General features: G+C 37.9%; 1 protein-coding gene across 4 annotated transcripts in view; it reads right to left on the bottom strand.

Annotated features, from left to right (window-relative positions):
* The window catches only part of STK39 (serine/threonine kinase 39), a 148,136-nt gene that overhangs the window by 70,975 nt on the left and 53,839 nt on the right, over positions 1-23,322 (bottom strand). For 3 of the 4 annotated variants that reach the window (XM_009666060.2, XM_009666075.2, XM_068948690.1), the window contains 7 exons: positions 17,766-17,878; positions 12,358-12,466; positions 10,809-10,950; positions 8,534-8,589; positions 4,682-4,791; positions 4,475-4,576; positions 2,839-2,972 (listed from right to left, as the gene is read on the bottom strand). In XM_009666060.2, the coding sequence (XP_009664355.1) occupies positions 2,839-2,972; positions 4,475-4,576; positions 4,682-4,791; positions 8,534-8,589; positions 10,809-10,950; positions 12,358-12,466; positions 17,766-17,878 (766 nt within the window). Of the gene's footprint in view, positions 1-2,838; positions 2,973-4,474; positions 4,577-4,681; positions 4,792-8,533; positions 8,590-10,808; positions 10,951-12,357; positions 12,467-16,789; positions 16,911-17,765; positions 17,879-23,322 lie in introns of all 4 variants that reach the window. The other variant, XM_068948692.1, reaches the window with a different exon arrangement.

Raw genomic sequence — 23,322 nt, 5'->3', positions numbered from 1 at the left:
CACCATTAAGATGATGCATAAACAAACAAACAAAAAGCAAAATCACCCCAAAATCATCATCAGGAGTTTCTTCCAACCCAATAGACAAGTAAAAGGCAAATCGACAGCTGTAAGGTCAAAAACTAGACATTTCACGTTTACTTAAGAGTTCTGTTCCGTTCTCTGTCTTCTCAGCATCTTCTCTTTTTGAAGCTTACACCAGATTTTCCACAATCCCACATCTACTGAAATGATTCCAATGGCAGGATTTGTCTCCTCTAGCTTTGGGGATCTAAAAGTTACATAGCTAAGCAAAGTCAGACTTAGACTCAACCAGGTTCTGGAGGAGGAGAAGCATCTCTTGGGACGAGATAAATCCAAGTTATTTTTTTCTCTCCATTAGGAGCCCAGATCACTACGCAAGACTAACTTTGAGATGGCTAAATTTAGGGAAGCGGAAATCTCCAAGATTCACCATTTCTAAGTGAATGAAAGTAACATTTGCTATAGTTTTCTATTTGAATTAAAGCAAGAGACCAGATACTGCATAGACTAGCTCAGACAGTAGGAAACTTCCATATGGAAAATCTCAGAAAAAAATCAAAATCTGAACTAGATTGTTTCTGTGAAGACACGTTTGAAGAAGTGAAGAAAACAGAAATAGAAAGTAGTATGTACATATATCATTTCAATCCCTCTACAAAAAATGAAACAACTCCTGGCATCAACAAAAAAACCATCCAATTTAGACACCGACAGTAGTTCCAGACAGTGCTTGTCTTCCCACAGCAACAGACTCTGAAAGGTTCTTAGTAGAGGTACTGTGGAGACTACCAGGCAAAGCAGTAATTCACACACAAACCTTGGATGGGCAAATTGGGAGGGGAACCTTTAAAAGAAATAAGTTTGTGTCATGTTTTCAAGTTTAAACTTGAGTCAAGTTTTAACTTTAAGACAAGTTTTAACAATCCATTACCACCACATCTTGTAATAGGGATATGCACAGTTAAAAGCTAGATTCTTGGTAATGTTTTATCCAAAGTAGTATTCTCCATTCCTCTACTTATTATTAATATCAGAAAACACTGAACCGGTCTGGAAGGGCTTTCTGGGCTTGTCACCCACACAGCCTGAGGCTGTGAGCTACAGCTGAGGACAGTAATCTATTTATTTTGCACTGAGAAGAGAAATACCCTCTCAGCCCCCCTCCTTCTCCCCCCCCCCCAAAAAAAAATAGTACGCTATGAGAGACAGCAGTGCAACACCAATCCGATAATTTCCCACGAAGAGCAGGCATTTCTCCCAAAATTGTCACAGTGGCTATGAAAGTTTCTCTGACCAGAACTAACTACTGACTGTGGAGAAACCAAAAAAATAGCATCAACCAAATAACATAAGGACACTCACTCCCCGATCAGGGTAACCGGCACACCGATCTGACCACTTATCTGCTGGACTAATTGTTCAGTTCAGGTCAATTTTGAGTATGAAGATATTTTAAGTATTACTACACTAATGTTTCGACATTGACATCTCAACCACAGATCAGGTAACTCGCGGCACTATGTATTCAAGGAGAGAAGGAAAACCATTTTAACTGTCCACTATTTCTGCTTTCATACCAATTTAATCTTGCCCTGAAAACTGCTGGCTACTGGAAACTCAAAAGAAGCTTGATTATTCAGAATGTATTTCTTTCTTATTATAAGCAGCCAGCAAACTGTAGCACTAAGCTTAAAGCATCAGGATTTGCTACTAGTAAGACCAACTGTAAAGAGCTTAGGAATCTGAAAATAGTACACAAACGATCCTTCAATCAAAAGGAAGAATTTGAAGGATTTCAAGAATTAAGGATGCTGCCCTCTAATGTACATTCTTTTCTCCTAACAATGTTCATTCTCTATTATTGCTGCTGTCACCTTTTCAACTTGACTCACTGAAACAGTATCCTGGACTTAACGCTAAATCAAGTTACACATCATAAGAGAGAACATAGTACTGAGTCAGGTTTGCTCATTCAGAAGAATCTCTTTTTTCCTGTAATGACATTTCTGAAAGGCTTCCAAAAAAAAAAAAAAAAGAAGCGATATATTAAATACCAGCAGAAAACAATAATTACAGAACGTGCCTCCTCCGCCTCCCTGTTCAGCAAAAACCTATAAAAATTGGTCTGCATAAAAATAAAGAATAAATAAAGGAATGACTCTGGGACCTTGAAACCTCAGCAATGGTTCTAGAACAGATGTTTTAACATTTTCATTATCTTGGAAATCCCAGTCACAAGAACACATCAAGAAAGATCACAGAGATGTTACTCACGCCTGATTGTCTACAGGCACCGGAGGAAAACTCTACGCAAACTTGTGGTTTGCTACTTTACATCACAAAAATAAGTAATTTTCTCTGAAGATATTATAGAGTTAAAGAAAGTACTAAACCTGTTTCACAAAAAGAGAATATTCAACAAAAATATTTCTAATTTAAAGGCCAAGTGGTCAATCTGTTTGGCTATGAACAACTGTTTCATCAACGTGAACAGTCTTGCTGGACCTACGTGCAATATCAAGACTGGTATTTTACCTAAAACAAGAAATTAAGATATAGAGCAAGGACTTGTGCCTGATCAACACTGAGTTCAACAATATATTTAAATATGAGCAAATTAGGTTAATAATCCATAGGAAGAAGACTTAAAACAGTTAAGAGGCAACTCCTTCTCCCCACATGAAGATGACTGAAGACCAATTTTTAGAAAACTCAAATCATATGCTCAAAGATGATATACGAACACTGAAACCTTAAGTAGTCTGTACATTTTTTAAAAAAAAATTCTACTGTACCTGATAGTAAATGACCTACCTTTTGGAAGGATCTTTTTGAAGGCATAGTGAAATTAGTTTTCTAAAAGATTTGCCATACTTTTTCATCATCTCCTTGTCCTCTACACCCGTCTCTAAAGTAGGAGGGTCATTCTGCAGCGTCAGCATTAACACCTATGGTAAACCCAAACAGAAAATAGGTGCCATAAGCATCATAGTTAAATTGGTATAAAAAAAATGTGGAAATAAAAACAGAATATTCAGTTTTAAAACTATTAAAAGTTGTACAAGTATGCAGATGCAAATTTTCAGATATCTTGGGTTGCTATTGAAAACAAAGTAGCTCTGTCACAACAGCATTTCCATACAGCCCTCTCAGAGCAATGAACAGTATGACTGATAAAAATAAATGCATTTAAAAATCAAAAAATATACATATGCCCGTTTACGATTCCCCAAAAAGATGAGAACAAGTAGACAATAAAATAGACAAGTAGACTAGAAAAGGTTCTGCCCAGGCTTCACATCATGGTTGGACAGTATACTTCTGCCAGTCAGAAATATGGGTGCATAGGAGGAAAACAAAAAACAAAACAAAAAAAAGAGGAATAGTAAGCAAGGCTGCTGCAATTAATAACTTATTTCTGCTGCACAGAAAATATAATACCTTGGTGAAACAGACAGAAATGCATCACTTATACCCGAAGGATAAAATGCTTTTTTAATTAGCGTTAGCGAGTCCTAGAAAATGCATTCATTCCTTTTCACCTATATTAGGCACCATTCTTCAACATCTTTTCATAAACGTTGGTACATACAGCAGTTGCTGTAAACTTAATCATCTTAAGATTATATAAAAACACATAGCTTCCCAATTTTGAATTGAAATTTAAAATTATTTAAGTCACTCTACAGAAAACAAACACTAATAGCCACAATTTTTCCTTTTTTAAATTCTTATTTAAGCAGGTGTCCCTAGTAAATTATACTGCACAGGTTCTTCTTAAAGTAAAGGCACAAAACTCAGTTCAAGGAAGCTCAGTTTGCTACTACTGTTATTTAATCTAAACTAGTAAAAAATGCTTATCAAGTAACTTACTAATTCATCAATTTGAAGGGATTAATTTCATTTTTAAATGGTAACTTAAAGAATTTAAGTTTTCTGCTCTGACAAACAGCACAGCAGCTTTCCGCCACCTTCAAAAATAAACACCTGGTAATAGGCCTGCAGTTTCATATAATCACTTGCAAACTTCTTCAGAAGACCTTTATATTATCCTATTTTAGAGGCTGATGGGTAAAAACATAGGAAAAAAAACACCAAGAGAACAAAAGAGGACACGCAGAACACCACATACTTTTCTACCTTCAACAGAAGTGTTGCATTAACTCTTTTTGGTTTTTTTGTCAAAGGAATGAAACATGACTTAAGCACTAATAACAAAGCCCCACAGTCCAACTTTCTGGGTCTGCGCCTTGCACGTCATTCCTCTCGCGCAGCTTCCTACATACCACCTCCCCTAATACCTGCTCCCACATTCAGAATCTACAAAATTCCTCTACTTTCAGTCACCTGTCAAGAGAGAACAATCTGAAATGACCAAAAAAGTTCAAATGCACAGGGCAATCTGAAGCCTGGAATCCTTCAGCATTAAGCAATATGAAGTGATAGTTACTTTCATAGGAGGGTATTTGTGATAAGGTGCTGCTCCTGTTGCTAATTCAATGGCTGTTATCCCAAAACTCCACATATCAGCCTTGAAGTCATAACCTCTCACCTAGAATAGAACAAGACAGAAAAAGCAAGATGGTGATGCCTTAAGTTAAAATCAAAGAATAAAACACTTGTTTGTTTGTTTGTTTTTTTAAAGCAGTAGGAATACCTGCTCCATTACTTCAGGGGCCATCCAACATGGAGTACCAACAAATGTTTTCCTTACTTTATTACGAGTAACATCACCTCCTGTTGCTAAAAATGCACTAACGCCAAAATCTGGGAAGGAAGGGAAAAAAGTTAAAATCCATTAAATTACCACTAACAAAGCAAAGGTTTCATACTTTAGAAATGAAGTCATGAGGCCTACTTATACATATTCTCCATTGCACAGACTACCTTTGTTTCATGATACCCTATTCTTGAAGTGGTATGAAATAAATGGTATCGTTATCACTAGAACATCTCTCAAGTTTAACCTTCTAGAACATGCCTTGCTGGCTACGGTTACGAAGGACTCTAGTGTGTCTGTCACTTTGGGTTTTCAAATGTGCACTTTGAGCCAAGGTTTGCATCTGCTATTAAAAGATAAGGAGCTACTTCCAGTGTAGCTACTAAATCTGAATGCAGTTTGAGCAAGAGGAAATTCATTCATTCATTTTCTCTCTCTCTCTCAATACACAGTTAATTACCTACGTAGATTTGAGAAATCAGAGACTATCAAACTGATCAATTTTTTTTTAAAAGGTAGACAACGACATACATAGACTTTTCCAAATAAACAACAATAAAGTGTTAAGTGTTCTCTTAAACTGTCACTATTTTAGTGACAGCCATATACGGGAAGGAGGGAGGGAGGGAGGAGACAAAGGGAACAAAGACAAGCAGATTACCAAAGTAAGGAGAAATGCTGTAATTTTAAATTGAGTTATATGAGGAATATTTTAGATCCTGCACTATTCACAACCTAATCGGATTGAAGTATTTTACTGTACACCTGTTTAAAAAATTGTATTTTTCCTATTGTTTTCCTATTGTTTTCCCTATTGTTTGATATATCTCAATAAATACAAAAAAAAGGTCACTGATTTATTTTTAGGACGTGATTAAAAAACGTCGCTCAAAGTGATCTTTCTGAGAAGTTCTCTTGAGATCAAAAAACCTCAACTTAAAGCATCACATTTACATGTTCTTCTCCTCAGGAATCAGCTAACTTCAGAAAACAAAATACACACAAAAAAATATTATTCCACATTTTTTCATGGAAGTACTTGGAATTTAGAGTTCCTTCTATTCATTTACCATTCTATTCATATAACAGAGAGACAAGTCCGATGAATTTGCGATGATAAAGTACTAATTTGGGTCGCTTCTGGACCAAAAGAGATTTTATGTCACTAGACTGCTGGTGGCAATACACTTTTACATCTGAGACACATTTTGCTGGCAGATAAGTGCTCAAAGAACACGTATACATTTTCAAGTAGTGTATTCTTAGCCCTTAAAATAATATCCTATCCATTTCCTTTTCAGTCAGTAATTCTTAAACTGCCTTGGCTATACTATTTTTCTTAAGTTATCAGCAGAGATTACATAACTGAAGTATTTACTCACATTTATCCAGGCATCCTTACAGAGAGGAATTTTTTTTTTTTTTTTTTTTTAAAAAGATAGTCCAAAGCAGTATAATCACAAAAAGAATCTGTTCCAGAAATACTGGACAGGCATGCTGAGTCCACACTGTCACTCCCCACTGGCCACATCATACTGTGCATTTCAAATAGTCTTTGTGCTCCAGGTTTGGGGCTAGAGTTCAACAGTCACAGCTTTACCGTTAACATCTGCTTTGTGGAAAGTAAACCTGTTTATTACCTGCACTACAGATTCAAATTCTTTCTGAATCTTTTCTGCTTCCATAAAACATAGACATACAGTAGACAGTTAAGAAGCAAGCTTCAAACAATACATATTCATTAACTTTCCCTGCAGTTTGTCTGATGAATATCTATACCATTTTTCCCCCCCCCAAAATCTGTAAGATATGGCTTAGAGGGGGTTTGTTTGTATTTTTGAAAGGCATGCATGAACAGCCCCAGAAATATCAACTAAAAATAATAGTGGTAATTAGTAACATTTTTTCTGGAGAGGAACTACTGCATATGAGGAAAATCTGTATAAGTAGAAATCAGAAACAAATAAATGAATGAATAAATCAAGGAGCCATATGAAAAAAAATGATGGTCCTTTCAGTTCCAAAGATAAATAGCTTGTATTGTACAATTGTTTAATGGACCTTTCAGGAACTGAGATATTGCAGCTGAAATTCTGGCTTAACCTTTGCTCCTCCCTCCACCACTGTTCTTCCCTCTCAACATAACATTCATTTTGAGAAGGATCACAAATGACAAATATAAATGAAGGGGGAAACCTGATCAAATAGAAAAGCAGAAAACCTTCTTGCATAAGCTTCAAAAAGAAATATTGCAACACCGCATGGAGAAAAACGTAATGAGTATTTAACTAACTCAAGTAAACCTTTCACTGTAATGCTAATAAAACACAGCTGTACGTTTACAGAGAGAATGGTTTGGTAGCTACTCAATAAAAACCAAAAGATTTTTGTTTCTCCACACAGATAGCTTCCATAAATATAGGTTGTTTAAAAAAAAAAAAAAAAAAAAGAGACAAGACCTGTACTGACTGGCTTCCTATAACAAACATAAGAGACTGGAAGTATTACTGAGAAGTTCCATAAAAGAAAAGGGAAATGCATGACAAGGAAAGAGCCGAACTCAACAGCATTAGGCACTAAAAACCACAGCTAAGACCAAAGAACAAATAGATTTAATGAACAGCCATGATTTAACTGTGTTAGTAAGCATTTTCAGATTAATGTAAGTGGAGCAAAGGGGCCACCCAGATAAGCAGCAAAAACATTTTCCCCCCGACATCTATTTCTCCTCAGCCAGGGCTTGGGCACTTGGCCAAGCCCCAGGCAAGGCCAAAAATCTAAGGTGAGCATTAGTGTGGGGAGAGGGGCAAAGCCTGGAGCCTCCAAAGGAGCAGGGCTGCAAAGAGGCTGCCAATGGAAGGGGTAGGCTGCAAAACCATTTCTCATCTGACAACTTTTCCACCTTGGCAAGTGCTGGGGCTCTTGCAGCTGAAGCCAAGGTCCAGGGTGCGGGTTAGGGTTACCATTCGGAAAGAGGACAAAAATCTCAAGCTTCTGTGGGAGCTGGGTTGCAAAGGGGCTGCCAAAGGCAGGTACAGGCTGCAAAAACATTTCTCCCCCTAAGAACTTTCTCACCTCAACCATGGCTGTAGATCTTAGTCTCAGGAGCAGCAGAAGCCAAAATCTATGGTTAGGGTTAAGGTTAGGGCTGGGAGAGAGGTAAAGCCTCGAGCTCCCATGAGAGTGGGGTTGGCCAAGGAAGGCTTAGGCTTCAAAAACAATTGTCCCTGATAAATCTTGCACCTGCCTCCGGCTTGAGGATCTGAGGCCAAGGCTGTGGCTATTCTTAACCAAATCTTTTCCAAACATTTCTGTGGGCATGCAGAGAATGTGCAGATTCAATAGCCAGCTGTGCATAAAACTGAAGAGTTATAGCCAAGGTCATCATGACAGGCTGTACATACTTTAACACGGACATCTGACTCTCCAAGAGCTAGTAGAATTACCTGCTGAAATAATTCATGAAACAAAGTTGAACAAAAACGCATCCTTTGCGAGTTTTTTAAGATACATGGACAATTGAAAAGGAAACATTAAGAGGACATAAAAACGTATCCTGATACATTTGATGGGCCACTGAAAAACATCAAATCATTTCTGAAGCATTTATCATTAGCTAAGCATCCTGAAATGTGAAATAGGACAACTTGCAGAAGAAACTACTACATTGCAGAGAGAACCACTAAAAGCCAACAGAAGAGTTTTCTAGAGGTATCCCCCTTGCTCCTAAACCAGCTTCAGCTCTCCTTTTCTTTTACTTCGCCATTACGCTTTCACTACTGCTTTTACCTGCTATTTGTACAGAGCCATCTTCACCCAGAAGAATGTTGCCAGCCTTCAAATCCCTAGAACACACAAGTAAGGAATTACTTTCAGGTATAAAATGCATATAGGTGCACATTCTACGTTAAAGGAAAAAAAGGAAAAAAGAAAAAGAGATAACAAAAAGCAACCGCACATATTAATTAACCTCACATTACCATCTGATATTTCAAAAAGGCAGAAAAAGAAACTGAAGCATAGAATGCAACTGCTTTACAATAAAACAGCGTGTTGAACTCAAACTTTCACAAATACTATCTTTTTTGTATAAAGAGACTCAAATTCAGCTTTGACATGAAACAAGCAGAGTTCAGAGAAAGATGGTCAGAACAGAAATATTTAGGTTCAAACTCCGTTTTACTTGCTTTTATCAATGTATTCTCACAAATTGTTTCAAAGCTTTATAGAATTAACATGTTCTAACATCCAACTATACAACTTATGAAAAAGAAAATCTGAAAAAAATTGCCTTCTCTGACCTCTTCCATAAAGCATTCTGATGATCCATCTTCAAGAAAGGTAAATATACTGTGGATATCGATGAAGTTATTAAAACTCTAGAATAGCAAATACATTTTGCTATAGGGTACCATTATGAAAACTTACATAAAGCTGAATCTGTCAAAAGTTCACCCGGTGCTTAAAATTCAACTCTCTGTCCATTTAACTCACTGCTTACACGCATAAAGTTAAGCATAAACCTTTCTGGCTTGCAAGCCTTCCCTTTTTAAGGGAAAGGTAAGTCCCATTTATAATGTACAGGCTAATTCTTTCATTCAGAAGACATCATATACATTACAAATTTGAACGGCAAAAAAAGTAATCTTTCCAAGATTTACTGAAAATAATTAAGACCACTGCTATTGAAAAGTAACATCACCTTCTTCTTTTAAAAAGAATTAATTAAAATAAAATTCCTCAGCCATTTTAGAAATAGAATCTCCAATGGCAAATACCACCTGATATTGCTTCCCTTGAACTAGCACAGCTTTTGTCTACAAAGTAAATGGGAAAAGAAATGCACACTGTATTGTTTTGAACAGGACTTCTGTGGTACGGCACAGTTTATAAGTCAGATGTTTTATAAAACAGAAGTCGTAGATGTAACAAATGGTTATCTGTCTTCTAATCTTTTTAGGCTGCTTTAAAAGACAAGGGGAATTCCCAACTCTGATCTCAAAGGGTTCTGTTATCCTTGAAAACTAATGAACACCCCTTTCGCAATAATACCAGCTTAACAGAAGACTACAAACTAAGGCTTGTGGCAGATCTTTGGTGTTCCAGACCAGAAGTCAAGATTATTTTTCTTTATTTCTCCATTTATCTCAATTTTCTCTCTGCAAAAGCAGGAAACATTTCTTGATTTACAGCACAGGCAGTTCACTTATGAGACGGGACATAAGTAGTACACACAAAGAGCCATTACTGAGCTGCATCTGCACTACCTCAATTCTCAGGGTTTTGGCTGCAATGACTCTGCTTTTTGTTTAAAACATTCTCTTGTAAAAGGCCAGCGCTCAAAACAGAGAGCCTGTTGTAGGCACCCCTCCCTTAAAAGGCAAATTCACCTCAGTAAAACTAATTAGGTAAGTCAAAGTACAGCATTTCCAGCATCCAGCAGAAACAGCCTGTGGATCACTACAGCAGACACGTACAGATCAGCCTGAGGGACCTGCATAGTTTATACTGGGGAAGTCAGTGAAGAAAGAACAATCACTAGATGCATATATGCCAACATCTGTTTCCATAGCATCAGACCTGCTTCAAGCATGGTCATAAAGAAAGGTCTGTAAAATTGTATTAGACTCTACTGATTATCAGGAAGAAATAAAGTTCACACCTACACAGCAGTACCTGAGCGACCAAGATTACGGGCTTACTGTGCAACATGACACACAAGACAGAAAACTCGTCACGTGCATTAAATTCAGATTAGATATTTGGAGTACCAGCAGCCATAGCAATACAGACCACAGTTTTCACAGACTTCGCACAGCACAGACCTATCTTAACTATGAAGGAAATAAATAGGATAAAGATCAGATAGATAAGTGCAAAGTACTAGTGACAAACTGTGGTACAGTATCTGCATGAGCATTATCATTTGACCATTACTGATCACATTTACAGTACGTGAAAGAGGCGATACTGGTAAGCTGCAGTACTTGGCCAAGCAAATTGTATCAAGTGCAAACTATAGATGCAACCTTGAAAATGCTTTTCATTGTATTTATGTTCCTACCTGTGAATTTGCCCATTCCTGTGCAGGTAGTCTAACCCCTCCAAAACTTCTTTAAGTATTGTTGCTATTATGGGTTCTTCAAGGACACCGCTTTTGTGTTCTCCTCTGTTGACAATATACTTTATGATATCAAGCATTGAACCTATGTTGAAGATCCAGGCGAGAAAATAAAAAGCATGTATACAGCACTATCATACTGGATTCTTACGAAAGTTACATAATATTTCTTTATTCTTTCCCTGCTACTCCAATTTAAATCTTTGCATGCATGTGCAAAGGCCTCAACTAATTACCTCTCAGAATAAAGCACGCAACTACCTGGTTAAATGGAGAAGCAAAGCAATGTGTCATCAAGAATACTCTAACACTCAATATTCCATTAGAAAGATAGCAGTGCTAACAGATTGCTAAGCTATCATCTATTAAAAACTCAGAAGTATCCCACGTTTAAACAAACAAGCACAGTGAACCGGTTCTGGTTTATGATCCAGCTTATATTATGGTTCAAGAGCTTACCACCCAAGCTAAACATGCTGCTGCAGGACTGGAACAAGGTGATGACTGCATCCCTAGCAACATGCAGTTTGACAGTGAATTTCAGTTCTTAATAATTTCTAGGAGCCTAATGGCAATATTTTCTTTTATACAAACATTTTCTAACAGTTAACAGTAAGCTCCTGTCCCAGGTCACTGGTTTCTCAGCGCCTGTAACTGCTTTGATGGTTATTAATTGTACAGAACACGGCTCAATAGTCCTCAAATTCAACCAAATACAAAGTAACACAGTGTTATTTTATGAGCACTTCCCATTCTTGCTGTCTGAGTGTGATGGTGCAGAAGTCTCTTGCCATGAAGACTAATCTTGAAGAACATCATGTAGCAACCAAGACTGCCACATCTTATTTTGAAGCCTCATTTTCTAAATCACAAACACATTCAGTTCAGTCCCTTTTTCCTCTCCCAGAACTAGGTAAGATTTTTATACCGTTAACCATCATAAAAATTCTCACGTGTGTTTGGTTAGTTTTTTAAGCAATAAAAAAGATGTGATACGTATAACACCTCTCCTAGAAATAGTTCTTCCTTGGGTAAAGAATGAGAAAAGCCCATTATAAAGTTAGAAATATGTGCATTTTTTTTACAATGACAGAATGAATTTGTAACTCAAAAAAAAAAAATACGCTGGCCAAAGTGTTTTTTGAATACAGCTGGCCAAAGTGACTAAATTCTCTTCAGAATAGTTTTCCCTACACAACCTTAACACAAAACGTTAATATATTGATTCAGAGTATAAAACTACAGTTATTAAAGCAAGAGAATTTATCTCAGTAATTCTTTGTATGCAATATCAATATACATACATAAACTTTTTAAGCTCACACATTCCTACTATGTTATTTAGCATGCCTTTCTCTCAAGGTTCATCCCAATACAGTCTCTCTCTCTCTTCTTCCTTGCTTGGTGTAGGTCACTTAGCTCAAATAAGGTACAAACATTATAGAATTCAAATATATTCCTTGCAACTGAACAGGTAAAAACAGTAACTTACCCCCACTTAACAGCTTCATAACTAGCCAAAGCTCATCCTTCACCACAAAAGACGTGTAATAGGTCACCACATTGGGGTGATTGCATTGACTCATTGCTTGAATTTCTTTCTGCAAGAAATACAAAGCCCAGCATAATATGGCCAGCTGTCAGTTCTGCTCGAGTAAAGTGAAAGTTTAATCGATTTCTGTAACAGTACTGAAATAAGCACAAAATATGCATTAAGGCACCAAAACATTTCAATTTACCTATAAATCTACATGCAAGACAAAACACATCGCAAGGAACACAAGGGAGGTTTGGCCAGGAGATATAAACATATCTGCATCAATTTTCTTCTTAGAGCAACAGAGAAATTATTGTTAAAGTTCCAAGTTCAGAGTGAGCAATGAAGAATGAAGAGTCTCCAAGAGCTGAAGGTGGGGGCACAGGCTGGATAACAGAACTTGAGGAAAGATCAAAACCTATTGCCTCTCCTGTTCAAAAGTGATTTAGAAACAGTAGAATGGGGGCAGAAGGGAAAGAAGAAGAAAAGAGGCTGTAGGACAGATGGACTGCATCACTGGCTCTGCTTACTGCTTAGATGGACAGGTGGACACCACAGAGCCAAATAAGCAGACAGGAGTGCAAGAGGAAAAAGTAACGTTACAGATTGAGAGGAAAAGCCAGAGGAAACAATCGAGTTGAGGAACATACAGTCACCAACAGATGCATGACATGGCACTGCCAAGTAACACCATCTATGACACAGCACAGCTGTACACATTAAGAATGAAGGCCTTGTATTTTTTAGTTCAAGTAGAGTTCTCTTCTACTCACTGTTTAACATAGATTTTTTTTCTAACACCTTTCAGGCAAATATGCATTGCTTTGAATTCTCTCTGTAGAGGCCTTTAGGCCTCCTTTGTACCTGAGGGTTTGGCGTCAGCAACTCAAACTACCACAGTCCTATCGCCCTCTGCCTCTCTGTCACCAGCCACGTGGCCCTTCTCCAGCTCTGGAGCCGGAGGACATGCAAGCCAGTCAGCAAGCCAATACAGCTGAAAACTAATTATTCCACCTCCCCTCGTTCCCTGAAAAGACAGGGACTCTGGCCATCCCAATTAGATTGATTAAAGCTGCCACAGATGCCATTTTCAACTTTCAGCCTTATTTCAGTGCATGTTTTTAAAGACTTTGTCGGTTATTTGCAACGCACTTGAGATCACACCACAGCAGCTTTCCAATACAACATTAATTATTGCATTAAAGACCTTGATTTAATCTCATCATGCTTTTTGGTAATTACTAAGTCACACTGTAGTATGACACATATCTCAGCCAGTCCTGTTGTCAAAAGTCCTCCTCCCTAGACTGCTTCTCAGCCCTGAACTACACAAGGAGGAATGTCTGTGTAGCCATGCAATGAGCCCAACCGATCAATTTGCAAAATAACATTTTTTTAGTGGGAGAAAGTAGGGGGAAAATAGTGGAAAAGAAATTTGGGACACATTTTCCCTTCCCAGCAGATGTGCCAGCTTAAACTCAAGTCAAACTACTCAAGATTTTAATTCAGCTTTCCATATCAAATCCTAACTGTAACACTCTCACTCTACATTGCTATTTCATTTCTTACATTGTTTTATTGTTTTCCTACGCTGGAAACATCACAACGGCGCACAAAGTCTACTTGTCACTACTGGGCAAAGATGCATCTCATCCGTTTTAGACACACATGAACACGGCAGAAATATAACTAGCTGTCTGAAGCAAGCTTCACAATCTTTAACGGAAGAGTGCTTTGAATATTTTGGCTGCCCACATCAATTGGCAGCAAAAATTGAGCAATCACAGTAACAAGGTCCGAAGACACTTCAGGCCTCAGCTTTGGTGACTTTTTCAAATAAAGTCTTTGCAAAACAAAATCAAATGAAAAACAGTCCATGGGAGATATGGGATTATAATTCAATTGAGAAAGTATCAGTTTACACCTTCAATTCCAGATACCACATCTCACACAATTTACTTAATGGTAAACCTCCACCTTCACCTATTTGGCTGAGGTCTAGGATATGCACAGGTGAGAGAGAAATCATTCACCTAAAATAATACTGTCAGTTTATAGTAGGATATCCAGAGAACAGCTAGGACTACTCTTCACATTCACTTCACTTACTTTAGACATTTGACAGCACCAAAGCCATAGTGGCACTTATTTAAAATCTCTCCCTCATCTTTCTGCTTCTGCGCTGCTCCCTCCTTCGCACTAGCACAACTGTTTGTGAACTGCATCAGGACGCATGCCCAGGTTAAAAGTTAACTTCTCTTTGGCCAGGTTATTTCTGATCCAGTTTCATGGATAGGCCACACAAAGACATGTGTCAGCATAAGGGTAGGTGACATACTAATGAGCAGCTGTGAGACAATTATTTTTGCTGGCAGTGCTAACTTGTAGTATTCACGAGCAGGGCCGAGACCTGTTCACGCAAGTGAACAGGTAGGTGGTTTTCTTGTGCTTGTATTTCTTGAGGACCTAATTCATGGGCACCCAGAATCTGGCACTTTTGTGGGATTGGCCATAAAATGCAAGGGGCTCTTTCAAGGAGCCTACCCAGAGCAGAATTTCAAACAGTTTTTAATAAAGTTTATTGTTGAGAGACAATTATCTAGCAATAGGTCTGTCAGGGCCTTTGGATAAAAGCTTCCTCCTTCATTTTACTTTTATTGAACAGCTTCATGAGTTTCATATTTATCTGAAGTACTCCATTGTATCAGCCAAGCCTGCACATGGATACAAGAGTTCCTCCTTAATAACAGATAGCATTTGTTCACTGTCTAAAAGATAGTATATACGAGAATGTACCGTAGGATTACTGCTGAAGTGAACATTAAGAAGTAGTTCAAACCAGCATTTTACTCATGCTCTTCTGAGCTTATCATCTTTCCTAAAGCTCAGAGAATAAGCTATTCTGCAAATTTTATTTCTTTTTAAGACTGGGGATAAGGGGATGAGGCAAGATATCCAGTCAGGATAACATCAAAGACAGGAACTTTTTCCCAGGTTTGTGGAGTTAAGCTACATTTAGCTTACAACAGTGAGAACACAGACAATGCAGGAAACAGAGTACTGAATTTCAGAGTATGGCAGTTTAAGTAACCGTGGTATTATTTAAACTCCCTCCCCTATTGCCCTTCTGTTTTAATTGACAACAGCCCAAATCCTAAGTCTGCTTATGTGAGCATCAGGCTTGTTGCATTTCCATTTCTCTAAAGACCACATAGGTGAGAAATTCTCAAGAGTGACTTTGCACATCCTCCGCAAGCACTTATCAGCAGGATTTTACAAAACAGCATGTTTGGGGAACAGAGTTTTAGAAGACCCTTATGCCAAAGAAACTGTTTCATCAGAAAATAAGTGACTAAAAACTGAACAGATTCAAAAATGATGTTAAAAAACTCAAATCCAGGGGCACTGTAAATATTAACTGAAATAAAAGTGTTTGTACAGGTATAGCAACATTTCTGAAGGTAAGTTATGCCCTTTTCCAGAATATCTTTTTTTTTTTTTTTTTTAAATAAAACTTAAAAATCTCTAGATTAGAATCGTCAGAATAAATATACTTTCCCTCAGGGAAAAAAAATTTTAGTTATGTCTGTGTGCCTGTGTGTGTATACACCTATAAAATAAATAAACATCATGCATGGCCTTTTTGTTACCCTCCTAAAGCAGTCCTACGAACTCAGAGAGCCAAAAATCTATGTTCAGATCGATACAGTTTAACAAATAATAAAAAAATCTGAATACAGAAAAGCAGATATTGACTCATATTAAAAAACGATGGCATAGACAGTTGCCTTTACACAAGAAGAAAGCAATGTGAGACCAGAAGTTCCAGATCTATTGCCTCATTTGGCAGACAGTGGAGACATCTCAGCAGTAAAGAGCACCCAGGTTCTTGCTAAGGTAACTTGTACAAAATGGTATTGAATTGTAACCATGTCTCCATATCACCTGCATATCTTGTGTGGAGTTTTGGTAGTTTTGCCCGTTTTTACTTGCTATAATGTTTTTTATTCTTAACTCCCACCATTAGTTCGAATTCTGCTAAAAAAAAAAGTTTGATCATTTTATATCACGTTATGATAGTGTTGGTAGTCTTATGAAAATGCTCTTCATGGGCTGTAGATGTTAATACATCATGCACAGCCTCACCTTGGGCTGTTCTCTTTTAAACACAGTGCAGAGCTACACTTACGTTTTGAGTTTAGTTGGACAGAAACCTCACTACTTCAGAGGTAGATTTCACTGCCACAGCCCTCTGAAAACACAACAATGTCCCATACAAGCTGTTACGTAAACTGAAGGCAATTGCCATCAATCACCAGGGGAAGAGCATTTTGGGTCCTCCACTGTAAACAATCCATTTTATCTGAAGAAACTAGATGGACCATACCCTCTGTATCAAATTCAAGATATCTTTTGAACTGGCAATTCCCTGCTGAGGAGATCATTTCCTTCAGAGGCAGGAATTTCTGCATTAGAAAAAGCCCACAGTCTCTAGGCAGTAGTATAACCTGTGGAACAGAAGAGAGTGTTCTCACTTTTAGAATGGTTTTGCATCCTTCAATTCTTGTTACGCTGCCTATACATAAATAAGCATTAGGCTCATAAAAACCTGACTACGAATGACAGAAAGCAACAACTTCAATTTTTTTTTTTTTTTAAATTTCTTTGCAACTTCGTCTGGATTGCTACAACCAGTGCAGAGGAAAAACTCTTGTAGTACCTTTTACAAAGGGCACCCTACAGGTCCCGTCCTCCTTTGATCAGTGACCCAAACAGCATTCTTCATATGGTTTGTTACTGCCTATTGGATGTTACTGGATGTTGTGCGTTATTAGCGTTAACAAGAGTTTCCTTGTGTGGACCACCACATAACCATTCTTACCCCAGCCCCACCCCTCAAAATGTCATCATTACAAAAACATTCCAACAACTAGTTTTTGCCTTTTTTTGGGCTTTAGACATTTTAAGGAGACCTATTAACTTCTACCTTTGTATTTTTAATCAGTCTTTAAATAAAGGAAAATATACCCTTCCTCAGCATTAAGAAACAACAGACAACCAGAGAGTAAACTCTCAAAAACCAAGTCTCCAGAAAGCAAGGGTTAAGGTTCTTCCCAGAGCTCTCAACAGCTGGTTAACCCAAAGGATTCAAATTTGTACCTCTTCTTTTTGTGGCATTAGGAAGTACATATTTGTCTGACATGTTTTAGGGCAAGGGCACATTTCTTGGAGATTAGTTTAAGTCCTTTTCCCCCCACTAGTCTCCTGCGTAAAATCCTACCCTCACTCCTACACCAAGCAAAAAATCAAGATCAAAACAGAAGACTGTCTCCTGACAATAGGTTCCCCTCTGATTTACTTACAAGTAACTCATCCATACTGGTCTGGCATTTTTCTAAGTTGATCCTCTTTATTGCTACGCGTTCTTGCCTGGGTTTGCATAGCGCTGCCTGGACAACTGCTGTAGCACCGCTACCTGAAAAAAGGTAGAAAAGAAACACAGACTTAACATGACAGGAGTTCCAACCAGTGTTCAACCTAAGCACTCAGCACCGACCAAGAGCCAAAGAACCTTCTGTTAACCCTTTTCCAGTATTGCCCACACACGCACACCTGCGCACTAGCAAGACAGCTTGCACGCTTCTTAAATGGAGAAGACAAACTCTCTAAGCTCAGAGACTCTGTTCCATACTCCACAAACAATTCCAAAGAAGAGAACTTAGAATAATGTGCTCATTTATCAAGTCACACCCACCACCTAAATGCATTTCCAAGCTTGGAAGCCATTACACTTCTGCCTTTGAACTCATCTGTTTCAATCAATAATTTAAATATTTCATGACTTGCAGAGCTAACATGATTAAAAGTGCTAAATGTGGGGGGAGAAGAGGGCAGGGGGATTGCTTTGTCAAATGTTATTTCTGTCAGTTCTTTCAGGTCAGTCCCTACTTACTAGGCTTCTGTCCCCGCTGTTCAATGAACAGAGAAACCTTGCTAAAACTGTACATGCCAAACCTTCTACAGTTTCATCTGCATTCTTGCTCGTCTGCTATGATCAGGAAAAGTCTAGAAGTGCTGATCCTTGCAAAGAGCACATGAGGCACAAGTATCGCACCAGCACTAAGGTGGTGCAAGCTGCTGAATGGCCTGGCAGGGAAAGTCACTTACTTGACATTCGAATCACATATGACCATACCACAGCAAAGATGATGAGGCCAGATGGAATCCAATAGAATTTTGGGGAGAGCATTAGAATACTTTTTTTTTTTTTTTTAAAAGAACTTTTATTTGCAAACAGCAGGAGTAGAAAATCCCATTGCTTCTTTTATCAAGCATCCCCAGGTTTGCCCCAGAGTCAGTATCTCAGGATTGCTTACTAAATTAATGAGAAGCTTTCAACTAACATTCAGAAAGAGCTGTGCCAAGTTTGCACATCTTATAGCTACATCACATACAGCAGAGTGTACTTCCTCGAAGTAATTACATCTTGCTCATTCACGCAGAAATCTAAAATCCCCTGAGCAGCTTCTACCTGTAATATTAACTATTTTCACAATAAATGATGATCTTCTAGTAACTCACTGAACTGAGCAACATATATTGGCCTGCTCATACATTATGTTCTATTTGTGCATAGTAGTTGGCATGTCCTAGATGAGTGCAAATCATGAACAAAAAATCGTTTTGTTGTCAGGCCCTACAAGCATGGATTCAGTTACCAGCCAACTTCAGAACAATTGAGAGCTTTTCCCTCCACACATCTGAAAAAAGCACCGACAGCAACTCATGACTGGAAGTTATTGTCCATATTTTAACTGCTATTTCCTTAGATAGCTTCATGTATTGTTTGACTGCACACTTTTCTTCCATTCAAATCAAAGCTCAGTATATGCATTTTATTACAATATAAAACTGAGCCGATCTTAAAAAATAATAAAAAAAAAGTCTTAACAGGATAAACCAGTCATGGTTTTGCAGGATGCGGTTCCAGGCAAATATTGACATGTCCTGTTCCGTCAGCTTACAGACTAGTCTTTAAAAATTCCAGTAATGGTATTAACTAATAAGAAAATTAAGAGATATTTAAAAGATTAGAGAAAACGTCCCAAGGAAGGAACTGGCAAGTCAACACAATTCAACTCTAGCAAGATTCATTCTACACCCCTTTCATGACGTTCTCACTCAATACATCAAGACGTAAATTCTCTCACTATTTGGGCTACGCAACTGCAGGTTGGGGTGCAGATACAGAAACTAAGGATACAGAAACTAAGATTAAAGATTGTCCTTGATGTATCTTTTTTCCATATATGCCAGTAGTTCTCTCTACTTTCAGGAAACAACCAAATCTGCACTTTCAAAACGGGGTCATACACCAAAGGCCACATTAAAACAAACAACAAACAAAAGCATCACATAGAAGAAAAATTCTTCAGCAAGGCCGGGATGTAATCCTAACTGATTCCTCAAGTTAAAATGCAAGAGTAACATGACAATAAGAAAAACTTCTAAACATTTTGGAAAAATTAGACTATAAAAGAGTCTTGTCACATCACTAACCCCACCCCACTACATTACTTGCTCAAGGTGTATGAGACCCCAAACCAATGGGTATGTATTTACTACTATTTAAAAATTCTCTATTACAAAATTAATTGTGAGCATATCCTATAAAGCACAACTTGAAGATCTGTTCCTCTTTTGCCTACTGGAAAAGGATGAGACGTGAAATTCTGGAATGCAAACTAGAGTTTGAAAACTACTTATATAAAGAGCTTTTCAGTGCACTTCTGTTTCTCCTCTTCAGAGAGGCTGGCTTCCAGTGGGATATTTTTCATCACAAGAATAGGATGCACTGACAATGCAAAAAGCTTGCTGTGTTTAGAGTAAAGGTAACCTACCTCAGCTTCTCTTCTCTCACCGTTGGAACGCTCTAGGCAATACAGTATTTTGACACTGAATGCAACCTGTGCAGCCTGCTTTCTCAGTAGCACACAGATATAAAATAGGTTTGAGAAAAGAGCTTCAGGTACTAAAATAGCCAAACACTTAGTGGCTATATGCTTCCTTCCACTCAATTCCCTCCTCTTCTGCCTCACAAGGGAAACAACTAGAGATAAAGGAGAGAAAAGTCCGCAGCTTTCCCATGTGCTCTGAAGACTCCTTCTATGTAAATAAAGGAGTGATGTCCTCTCTGGTCTACTAAACAAGTACAGAAATGAAGCACTCCTAAGGAAAAGGTGTTAAATAAGACTAACCAGATAAGCATTTCGGTCAAAAGAGTTAGCAGACTAGGAGAGTAGACCACCATCGCGCAAACAAACATTGTCAGAGTCAGCCGTTAAACATAACGGATTAGCATCAAAAGAAAACATTTATGTAGAACAGATTACAGTACATCATTCTTTGTTGCAAGACATGGCTTACTCAGGTATACTAACCTTACAAGGCATCCAAAACCTATCCCTTATAGCTGGGAACATACCCACTACACCACAAGCAAAGCACAGACTGGTTTTAGCATCCAATCTTGCATGATACTTGTCCATTTAGAATACACAGCTGCTAAAATGAAAACTCAGGTTGCATAAACCATGAAGTCCATATCTGGGGTGTTCTGCAAAAGAATAGTAAGGAAGGACTACCAGTGGTCAGACTCGAAAAACAATTTCGTAAGAATGATTTCCCCCCCCCCCCAACTATTGAAAAAGTTGTGTTCTTGCTTGCTACAGCAGGAAGCCAATATTAAAAGTTAAGAGTGAAATAATACAATTTCAGTCCACAACAAGATGTCTACTATTCCTGTTTCACAACAGGCAACAAGAGACAGAGTTTAATATCGCCTGCACGTTTCTTACTGCAGTCCTTCTCTCTAGTGATGGCACTGACAGCCAACTTGTTCCTTCTGAACCATGTGCACCATAGCATCCTGCTTTCAAAGTAGCAGAACCATTAGAAACACTTTTAATTGCTGGGGTTTAAGTAATAGAAACCTCCTTAAGAGCAATTACAAATGGCCATACCTCACTTGCTCTAAAAGGATCTAACGTAAAAATAGAAACAAAGAAATACTCTGCACTGCACTGCACTTTGCAGATGCTTCACAGAAAGCATATGAAAACCCCACAAATGCAAACACTCAGTAAGGACTTAAGCTCAAGTTCTTTTAAGTTGCTATAAATCTGACAAACACATTTTTCCCTGTTTTTATATAGGTGGAGAACCTGTCTCCAGCTGGCAATGGAAAGAAGGATCTTCGAACAGGTGTGATCAACTACAGATGTTAATATTTTAGTTTTATTTACCTTCCACTAGCCAAGTCTCAAAAACAAAGAGAGCGAGGAGAGATGGCAGCACCGCTTTGTGTGCAATTCACACACGTGCATACACACTTCCTGCTTTATACAAGCATGCAGCACTTCTGCTCATTTATTCCCTTCTACGTATAAAGGACTGACACTTCCCACTCATTCAGCACTGCACTGAAATTCTCTATTTCAAATACATCTACAACTACTTCTATTTTTCTCTCCTCAAAATAAATAAAAAAACAGTATCTTCATTATCCCATAGCGATTTACCAAGTCTTATTTTAGTAGCTCAGTATTATTCTACAGTATTCTCATACAAACATCTTTTAAAGATTTCTGCATTCATTGGGTCCCTTCAGATACTCTACCCAATCACAGTCCCCCACCTACATTTCTTCTATCTAATTTCTCAAGAGGAGGATATAATTTGTTGGTAACGACAACAGTTTTCTTGCTGACTAGGTGTCTGACAGCAGTCGTGATTACACAACACCAACTACCTTATCTCAAAACCTGTACAAACTCTTATATACCTACCCACCTCATCTACATTTCTGCATCCCTCTTCTGCTCCCCCTGGACCCAGAAATCTCCTATTATAGGTAAACAATTAGAGTATGCCAATTTTAGAATTCCACCTCGAATCCAAGATTCAATTGTAACCATCTGTAAAAGAACCCAACAGTAAGTAGAATAAAATCTGCAAAAATGGATAGGGCATCTATTAATTTTTTCCTTTTTCAGACAATCCGGTTCTGAAGAACAGACTCCCCTAGTTAATTCTTAAGTGCAGTTTATAAGCAATATAGGTGGAAAGATTCCTTTTGCATACAGCAGAGTGAACATTTAAAGCCACAATTATCCTAAACAAACTGCACCTGCACAAATGCAATCTAGCTTACGTTTCAGCTCATAATAGTATGGTTTTTACATATAACATACAAAGCATCTATGTTTATATATAAAGCTTTGAAAAACTACATTGTGCATATCGTATACAATACACAAGATCGTATAGCCTACCTCCAGCATTACTACACATGTATTATAAACTAATCAGTATTTCAATGTATTCCGTGGCAGCATTCTGGAGAACTAGTGCTTTCAGTCTTGAAAGAATCAATTCAGTTGGTGGCAAAACAGTATTTTTGGTTAAGAAACTGAGAACAAAGAACCTTTAACTTTGTTCAGTTTCTGGCTCTTCCTGCATGCACTTTCAGCATTACTCATTTTCTTTCATATTACTTCCATTGTTTAAAAGTTATGATTCTGCTCCTTAAAGCTCATTTAGACCATCATACTTAAACTCAGAAAGTTTTCTGAAACTTAACTTCACAGAAAATGAACTCTTGATTTCTTTTTCCATCTTCAATAGAAACACGTGTGTTCTTAAGAACTTCAAGATAACCAAGTAATTAGTTTAGTTATAATTACTACTTTAGGTTCTTACTTCAGGCTGGGATCAAGTCTCTCTCCTTATAACTTACACGGACACTAGTTTATCCATGCTTTATCCATCCTTGTCTGTTAGGATTTTGACATAATTCACCCAAAATACACTAGGTGTCCATGAAACCTACGCACGTACGTTCAACTGCTACTTCAGTGT

The sequence above is a fragment of the Struthio camelus genome, chromosome 6 (assembly GCF_040807025.1).
Source record: "Struthio camelus isolate bStrCam1 chromosome 6, bStrCam1.hap1, whole genome shotgun sequence".
Taxonomy (NCBI): Eukaryota; Metazoa; Chordata; class Aves; order Struthioniformes; family Struthionidae; genus Struthio; species Struthio camelus.
Note: the sequence above shows the minus strand (reverse complement) of the source record. Positions and strands in the feature narration are given on the sequence as shown.